Genomic DNA, 9696 nt, shown 5'->3' with positions numbered 1-9696 from the left:
TGTAGTGGGTTGCATTAGAGAAGAGCAAGGAAGAGAAGGGAAGTCTTACGTCTAGGGTTTGAGGAGGGACAATACTTAAAAACCAATTTGTTAGGTTCTAAAGACTTAGGTTTTTATGTATTGGCAAACCATGATCAAAACAATGTGTTTAGTAGTGTTTAGTCTTGCTCAAAGTTGTATCTTTTATGTAAAGTTGGAATCGAGCTAATGCAGAAGTTACTATGCATTTCGGCCTGGCTCGATCGATCGAAGCTTTGGCTCGATTGATTGAATCTCGGGCATAATGCGTTTTTCTACAGATTTCCAACTCAGCCCTAGTTGTTTAAAACGTTTAGGGTTTTCTAATTTGTCTTAAGTATAAAAGGCAAACCCTAGCCACGTTTTAGTGTTGCTCATATTGCTGTTTGTGTAAATCTCTTGTGAGATCTAAAGGAGCTTTCATTTACACAAACTTAGGGTTTTCAAAGAAGAGATTTTATCTACACCTTGATGATTAACTCGGTTGCTGCCATTGGAGTTTAAAGAAACATAAGCGGGTGTGCTTGTATCTGGTGGTGAATCCAAGAAAGAAAGAGTCCGTGGATTCGGAGTTTGCACGTGGTCGTGTCAGTAAGTTCTACTGGTGGGTAGCAATAAGAAGTCGAGCATGGGGGCTTGTAAGTCTTATTGTATGAACTTCGATTCTTTCAAGATAGTGGATTCAAGTTTACCTTGAGGATAGCTAGGTCAAATTCTCCCCAGGTTTTTACCGGTTTGGTTTCCTGGGTGATCATATCTTTGTGTTATTTATCTTTCCGCTGCTTTGCATGATATGATTGTTTTGATTGTGATAACCTAGATTTGTTAATTTGGACTAAGTAACAACTTGGCTAATTACCTAGGTTAATCCAATTGTGTTTTTAATGGGTCTAAAAACCAACACAATTAATTATTAATTAATAAACTAAAAACCAAATAAGTTTCCTTACACTTACCTCTTCAATATTTTTCTATCTTCAAAGGTTAAAATTTGGCTCTTTCTTGTTGAGCACTACTTATCCAGGCAGTGAGAATTAGATTTGTATGAGTTGAATTGTAGGGTTTGGCTGAGATGAGTAGAGAAAAGGAAGAGAGAGGACCAAAAAAAAAAAAAAACGTTTAAGAGAGGGAAGGTTGTAGTGGGTTGCGTTAGAGAAAACCTATAATGCTTGGCTTTTATCCGGTTTTGTTTTTGAGTGAAATAGAGTTTTTAATTTTAATTTTAATTTTTTAAATATTGTGCTGACGTGGAAAATTGTGAGAGTTTCAGAAGTTTCAGTTATATATATATATATATATATAGATAATATTCAATTAGGAATATTCCTAATTGAATTAATAACAGAAAAATACTATTAATTTATGCATGTAAAAATATTGGTGTAGTAAGTAGTAGTACCATAACGATATTATGGAGAGCTAGAAACTAGAAAGGGAAATGATTTTCACATTAGTTTTGTATTCTCCCGCACCTTCATAGTGTATAAGTTATACCAATGTTGGTATCGTATTTTGTTTGCCTTCGATTTATGTGTTGGACTCCGAAAAATCCAAAAATATTATTTTCTCTCCATGGGGCCGTGGCGCAACCCATTTGGATACCAGAGCACCAAAATGCCCCTAGTCAACCCTAGGTTGACTGAAAGTCAAACAAAGTCAAAATCCCCTCAAAACAGCATCTTTCATAGTTTTACATCAAACCCGAGCTTTTCGGAGATTTTTGGCAACTTTGACAAAGTTTGATCAAGTTTGACCTAGTGTTGACTCTCGACAGGCCCCAAAAATCTTAATTTTGATTCGGCCATCAGAACGGGTTGAAACCAATGCCATCAGTAAGATTATCAAATTCTCAGTCCAACGACTATTCATGGGTTAAAATCGAAGTTAGAACAGCCGAGATATCATGAAAACCGGGCTAACACACCGATCAATGCATCACTAACTTCCGGGAGCCATAACTTTTAATCTGACCATTGGATTTTCAAGTTTCATACCTTTTTAGAAATAGGAAATCAAGATATTTCCAGGTGTGTCAAGATCAATCCAATATGAGACCATTTGAAGGCGGCGGCCCTTGTAGGGTTGCTGCCTCGTAAAGTGTGCTGGGGCTATAAAAGGCCCCAGGCACCTCTAGACCCAAAAAAATGAGACTTTCCTGGGTCTTGCTCTCTGCCTGGACATTTTCTACACATTTCCCCTCTCTTCCAAACACATTTTTACACAAAAAAAACTCACAAAATAAATCAAAACCTCTTAATTCTTCTCTTCACCAAAAATACAAGGTATTGTCCATATACTCAATCTTCTTTTCCTTGGTTCTATACCTTAGATTTGGGGTTTAGGGGTGTGGGTGTAGCTTTTTAACTAATATCCACACCCCTAACTTTCTAAATCTTTTTCTAACCTTTATCTTGCTCTTTATGCCTTAATAACATAATTTATTGCTTTATCTAGCATGATTCTTGCTTTATCTTGCTTTTAGCATGGTTTTTAGCTTATTTCCATATGCTTCCATGTTTGTTCATGTGTTAGTTGCCTCTTCTACATGTTTTATGCTTTATGCCATGCATTAGATGCTTAGATCTTTTCTTTCCCATTTGTTGATGTTTGGGTCTACATGCTCACATGCTTGATATTATGTCTCCGACTATGCCTTGCTTAGATCTACATGTTTGTATGCATGTTCTATGCCCCTATGCTTATGTCCATGTCAGTCACATGCTTGTATGCTTGGGTTTGTGTTCTCCCATGCCTTTATGTTTATATCTACATGCTTAGATGTATATCCACATGCTTACATGCGCATTTCCATGCTTATATGCGTAGATTGGTGTATTTACATGCTTAGATTGATACGTTCTCTACATGCTTTATGCCATCATCTATGTGCTTGCATGCTTCACGCCATGTTTATGTGCTTAGGCCTAGACCTTGTTTGTCATGCCATGTGCTATTGTAGCCCTTTTGTTCCTTTTATCGCATTTTCTTGTGTTTTGGCCTATTGGTTCAAACCCGACCTAGACCCTATGGTCTTTGTCATCGTTTATACACCAAGGCCCACATCAAAGGGGTTGGATCATCCTATTTGCATGTCTATACTTGCTTGCTTCTATGCTTTATGCTTGTGCTAGCCTCTCTTGTTCTAGGCTTTGCCATGCTTGACGCCTTCCGCGAGCTTGATCACGTTTGGTAACATTCGACGCCCATGAGGCCTTGTTTGGGTGTGACCATTTGGGAAGCATCTACGGATGCCGGGTTGCTTCGTACATACCCTTGCCTTTCTGCTTTGTGCGATGCTATGCTTACCATGCTTGTTTGAGCCACCCGTTGGCTTTCTATGCATCTTTACACGCTTGCTTACATGTTCATGCATGAGTCTTGCTTACTAATGTGCCGTCCATACTTCAACACAATGAAGTTATGGACATTCAATCCAAACTTACATTTGTCCCTCACAGACACCACCTTTTGTTTGCTGTCTTGCTTGTTTGCTTTCTTGCTTGTTTGCTTGCTTTCTTGTTTCTTTGCTTGCCATGTCTATCTTGCTTATTTGCTTTATGCTTCTTTCATATGCTCTTTTCATCCTTTCCTTCCATTATTTATCTGCTGGTTTCTTGTCTTTACCTTTGCATGTACACACATGGAGCGAGGATGCATAGAGCTAGGGCACGGTCTCCTAGGCGCAAGCAAAAAGGGCGAGGATGCGAGTATGTGTATATAACCCAAGCAATTATGTTCAGTAGATTTAGGGGTCTAGTCTCTCCCATTTGGTTATGTACTCTTTTAAACCCCTTTCCTTCCTCCCTCATTTCTCTTTTAGATGGGTTATATTAGGTATATTATGTCATGTACCATTCGTCCTCATCTCTAGAGTATGGTGACCCCTATTTACTTTCTTGCACCTATATTTTGGGCCATGCTCTAAGGATATAGGCATTTATTTTCCTGTTCCATGTGCTTGCATTATGCATGATATATGTATGTATATACCTGCTCGCCCCTTTCGATGTGATTTTCACAGTCCATGTCACCTATGGCAAAGCAATGCCTAATTTCCGCCGCAAAAGTAAGGTGACTTGTCGCCGGATTTTCACCGTGAAAATCTAGTACTTTGCCTGAATTCCTTAGGAAAGCATAGATTAGGACCACACCCATTCAAAAGCCAAACCTTAAAGCCCCTCATGCATGCAAAGTCCCGAAAGCCAATGCTAAAATCATGTGTTTTACTGCCAATCTCTGAAAATTAAGGTTTTATCAAAACAAAGAACTATCATTGGATAGGCGTAGTGGGTGCCTAACACCATCCCCACATGTAACCAAAATTTTGGACTCAAGAATCAAGATTTTTTGCCATCCATATTAGATTAGGAAAAAAAATGCCCTTTTTCTTAGCCTAGGATTGGTAAGAAAATCAACTAGAAACAAGTGACCAATCACACCTTAGAAAAATCCAATGATTGGTAGCGACTTTACTTACCTTTGGTAATCACCTAAAATTCGGCCAAGATTCCTACCACACCTCCAAAGGTAGACCTACCTTCCTCCCCCGAGAGAGAGAGAGCACTTGAAGCTCCAAGCAGACCACATCAATTATTGAGAGGGGCCTCTAATGGGCCTCGCGCGCGTGGGAGAATCACCACGGCAGGTGGTCGAATGAAGGCTTGGCGGTGATTTTTCCAACCGTTCACGGCCCGGGCGTCAACAACCAAGATATGATTTAAATAAATTTTATAATATTTTATATAATGGAGTGAAAAAAAAAATCAAATTAATGTTGAATTAATGCTGCCCAACTAAAAATATTATATATTGCCCCAAAAGAAATTCAATTCTTCATTTGGAAAGTCATGCGCAATCGGGTTCCTACAAGGCAGTATTTAGCTTTTTCTAGACCACACATAAGTGACCGCTGTCCTCGATGCAATAATCCTGAAACAACGGTCCACATTTTAAGAGATTGCCCGTGGGCCAAGGAGGTCGGGTGTCATTCACTGGGTGTCTTGCCACTAACATTTTTTCAACTACCTTTACAATCATGGTTGCAAACCAATGCGACTGGGGACGCTGTTATCTTGAACCTACAACTACCTTGGAAAATATACTTCTCATTCATATGTTGGCCTCTATGGTTAGCCCGAAATGAGCGTATATTTCACAATCAATTGAGTTCCCAGAATAGACTTATTTATAAAACGGTCCAAGCAACAATTGAATTTTTTTACTTAGTAGGTCTTGATAAACCAGTCCAACGTAAGGTGTCTCAAACTGTTAAATGGACTGTTCCAGCAGAACCATTTATAAAGCTCAACACGAACGGTAGTTCTATAGGCAATCCAGGGATGGCAGGGGCAGGAAGCCTTTTGAGAGATAGCTCTAGGAGCTGTATATCGGGTTTTTCTTTGAATATGGGCATTACATCCAATAATGTGGCAGAACTAGGTGCAGTTCGTCAGGGGCTTAAGTTGGCTTGGGACTTGGGATTTGAATTTATCCACCTTGAAATTGATTCTATGATAGTCTTAGCCTAGTTAACTAATGAGAACTCTAATTTCCCTCCTCATATGTTTCCTTCATTATGTGATTGCAAGAGCTTTCTGGCGCAAGCATGGGAGGTTTAGGTGCACCACACATAATGTGAAGCAAACGAGTGCGTTGATGCTCTCGCAAAACAGGGGAAACACCAACAGCAAGTTTTGACTATATATCAAACCTGCCCTAGTTTTGTATATTCAAGTTAAGTAAGGGATATGATTGGCTTAGGGAGTAATAAATTGTGTGCCCAAAGGTCGAGTATTGCTGTTGATGTATGAACTTTGTTTATAATTAAATAATACCTCCGTTTCTACCCCCAAAAAATTATATATTATATAGAAGTCATTGTACCACATTCATCTAAGACAAAAACAAGAGTGTGAGATCTAGACCTATTCGTTGGTCCCTTTTTTGGCCATCCACTTAAGTAGTAATTATTGTTATTAATTTATCTTAGCAGACGTAGCTTTATACTGCCGCTGTCTTAATGATAATTATCAATTATGTTAATTAATATTGTTGAACAAATTAGTGGCACTATGAAGCAATGTATTATTTTTTAATTCAATACAATCTCTATTTTCGATAAGTTATTCAATCTTTTTAAACACTGCGATAAAAAAAATCAACTCCTAGTTAGAATTCCATTGCTGCATTAACATTTATTTTTGGCATTTTCCCCATCTTTTCTTATCTACTTGATGACTTTTTGTTTCTTTAGAACCTTCTCTCCTCTACTCGTGTGTTAAAAATATTTAGTATTCTAAAAAAAAAAATTACTTAATTGGTAACAAGGAAAAAATTACTTTTTTCTTTTTCATTTTTTTTTTTTGATGGGATCTACTTTGGATGACTTGAATTACAAGACCCATTATCTATGCGTCTGTGCTGATCATATCCACGTTCTTATCATAAGTGCAACAGTCTGACTTTGCATGTGTTTTATTTCTATACTCTATAACGTAAAACCTACATTAGTTAAGCGTATCTAAAAGCTCATACTGTAATTCATATTTTAGGTTTTTAATCATTCTCTCTTTAACTAAAAGGGGATATATACCCTGAACACGAGAAATTCTATGCTTTCTTTTAAGGTTAAAAGGATAAAGATATTAGATATTTTGTACTTTTTGGGTGGTAATTGTTAAATGTTGGTCCTTGATTTTTACAAATTTTGTTATTTGGAATAATCAACAGCAAACTCCAACAAAGATGGAAGTCATTCAAAAAATACAACTAAAAGCAACCAAATGCTTGTAAATGACATTTAAATTTTCTACACATACATTTTGGACATAAATACCTTTTAAGGAATTAAATAATATTGAATTTACTTTGATTGCAATTTATTTGGTAAAGGGTTTCCGAGAGGACAAAGTTTAGTTACAAAATTAGTTATTGCCTTAGGCTACAAACTTACTTAATATTTTTTTATTGTAGGTAAATTTTAACAAATCCATCATTGAATTACATTTTCTTCTTACATCCTCTATGCTTGCAAAATTTCAAGAAAATTAAAGATCAATAGCTATGTCGTCAATAAATTTTTTAAATTGTAAGTTTTTATAATTTAAAATAATACACAAAATATAAACTTATAGATTATATAGTAAATATTATCTAATTGATACAAAATTTAACATATGTATTAAGAGTATAAAGAATATGTAATTCAACGGTTAGATTTTCAAAATATGTTATAATATTTATTTTATTGAGTGAGTTTATTGCCTTAAATTACAATTAATTTTATAACTAAATTTTATCCATTTCTAAACTCTTTTTTTTTATAATTTGAAAATATCTATGCTTATTGTATGAGTTTAATATGTATTTTTGGGATAGTGACTTTTTTTTTTTTCTGAAATGAAAATGGTCCCGCTTTTCAAAGCTGGCTTACCTCTTTACCACACAACGGTCTGAATGCTCTAAGAATGAATGTGGACCATAGCTGGCGACGACGCGTGGCTTGGTCTCACGTCGGTAGTCCTGTACTTTATTTCGATTATGACACGTTGCATAACAGATATTATGAGGCCGTGTAACCGTAACCGTTTGATGAGATCAGACCCTTCTTGGGAACCCAATCCTGAAGGGTAGAAAGATAATTTTGTTATAGGAAAACCACTATATATGGGTAAGCAAAGGTAGCGAGTGAGATAAAAAAGCCCTAACGCTGCGCTGATAAAATCTTTGAAGCTTATTAGTGTTCTAGTCTTCTTAAATATCTAAAGATTTTTAGAGTTTGAAATGCAGAGATATGGTTGGAGCTTCGCTGACAAGGCCTGAGCTCAGTTCGCGAGCCAAGAGCAAATACGTCGAAGACGGGTGACCAAAGTTGTTGGTGTATTAGTTTTTTACTAAAGTTGTTTGGTTTTTTCCTTATTAAAATCTTAATTTTGTAGCAGAGGGTGAAATTTTAAGAGAGAAATGGGTGACAACAAGTGTAAAGATGGTAATTCAACGTTGCTACATGGGAAATACGAGCTGGGTCGGCTTCTGGGTCATGGAACTTTCGCCAAGGTGTACCGTGCCAGAAACTTACAGTCCGGGAAGAGCGTGGCGTTGAAGGTTGTGAGCAAAGAGAAAGTGATCCAAGTGGGTATGATGGAGCACATCAAGAGAGAAATCTCGGTGATGAAGATGGTACGGCATCCAAACATAGTCGAGCTCCACGAAGTTTTGGCGGGCAAATCCAAGATCTACTTCGCCATGGAACTCGTCCGTGGAGGCGAGCTGTTCTCGAAAATCGCTAAGGGTCGGCTTAAAGAAGACGTGGCGAGAGTCTATTTCCAACAACTCATCTCCGCCATCGATTTCTGTCACAGCCGCGGTGTCTACCACCGAGACCTCAAGCCTGAGAACTTGCTCTTAGACGAAGAAGGTAATTTGAAAGTCACTGATTTTGGTCTCAGCGCTTTCACTGATCATTTGAAGCAAGATGGGTTGCTACACACAACGTGTGGCACACCGGCTTATGTGGCGCCGGAGGTGATTGGAAAGAAAGGCTACGATGGTGCTACAGCTGATCTTTGGTCCTGTGGAGTTATCCTGTTTGTTCTTCTAGCTGGGTTTTTGCCATTTCAGGACAATAATCTTGTGGCCATGTATAATAAGATTTACAGAGGTGACTTCAAGTGTCCACCATGGTTTTCTTCAGAAGCTCGAAGGCTAGTCACGAAGCTTCTCGATCCGAATCCGATGACAAGAATCACAATCGCGAAAATCAGGGATTCTTTTTGGTTCAAAAAGTCATTACCCAAGTCAATCCTAGCTAAAGAGGAGCAAAAGTTTCAGGAGTACGAGAAGTCACCATTCAAAGATTCCGAGACTCTGAATGCGTTCCACATAATATTGTTGTCCGAAGGCTTAGATTTGTCGCCGCTGTTCGAAGAGAAGAAAGTGGAGGAGAAGGAGGAGCTGAGGTTTGCGACGACGAGGCCGACAAGCAGTGTGATATCGACGCTGGAGGAGATGGCAGCGAAGAGTGGGAATTTCAGTGTGAAGAAGAGCGAGTCGAGGGTGAGACTTCAAGGAAACGAGTGTGGACGTAAAGGGAAACTGGCTATTGAGGCGGAGATTTTTGCCATGACGCCGTCGTTTCTAGTGGTAGAGGTGAAGAAAAACAATGGCGATACCTTGGAATACTACCAGTTCTGCAGTAAGGAGCTCCGGCCGGCTCTTAAAGACATCTTTTGGATCTCGCCAACCGACAATTCCGCACTATGTTAGAACACGCTTCAAAAATGGTGGAGTGAAATTCTAAACGCTTCAACAATGGTAGAGTGAAATTGTAGTTTAGAGTGAGAGAGGGTGAAAGAGATTGAATGAATGAAATATGTATTGATTGAGAATGTGTATACAATAATATAGTTCAGCCCCTTTTATATACACAGAGTTGGGCGGGAAAAGTTGTAACTAATTCTAACAACCTGACAGTTGTATTCAACAACTAACTAACTAGCTAAATTACTTGTAACTTATCCTAATATGTACATAAACAACTTGTAGCATAGCCACATATACAAACTCCATACAGACTCTAACACTCCCCCTCAAGATGAACTATAGATGTTAATCAAGTTCATCTTGGACAAGAGGTATAGAAATTGCTTTTGGCTGAGAGGCTTTGTGAATAAATCTGTT

At 38.0% G+C, this 9696-nt stretch overlaps 1 protein-coding gene across 1 annotated transcript; it reads left to right on the top strand.

Moving 5' to 3' along the window:
* Positions 1 to 7724: 7724 nt before the first annotated feature.
* Positions 7725 to 9445, top strand: LOC115977240 (CBL-interacting serine/threonine-protein kinase 6-like). The gene has a single exon (XM_031098985.1). The coding sequence runs from the start codon at positions 7981 to 7983 to the stop codon at positions 9280 to 9282; it is 1302 nt and encodes a 433-aa protein (XP_030954845.1). The 5' UTR covers positions 7725 to 7980; the 3' UTR covers positions 9283 to 9445.
* The last annotated feature ends 251 nt before the right edge of the window (positions 9446 to 9696 follow it).

The sequence above is a fragment of the Quercus lobata genome, chromosome 2 (assembly GCF_001633185.2).
Source record: "Quercus lobata isolate SW786 chromosome 2, ValleyOak3.0 Primary Assembly, whole genome shotgun sequence".
Lineage (NCBI taxonomy): Eukaryota > Viridiplantae > Streptophyta > Magnoliopsida > Fagales > Fagaceae > Quercus > Quercus lobata.
Note: the sequence above shows the minus strand (reverse complement) of the source record. Positions and strands in the feature narration are given on the sequence as shown.

What these genes read in the sequence shown, in the direction of transcription:
- LOC115977240 (XM_031098985.1), top strand. Translation starts at nt 7,981, where the DNA reads ATGGGTGACAACAAGTGTAAAGATGGTAATTCAACGTTGCTACATGGG.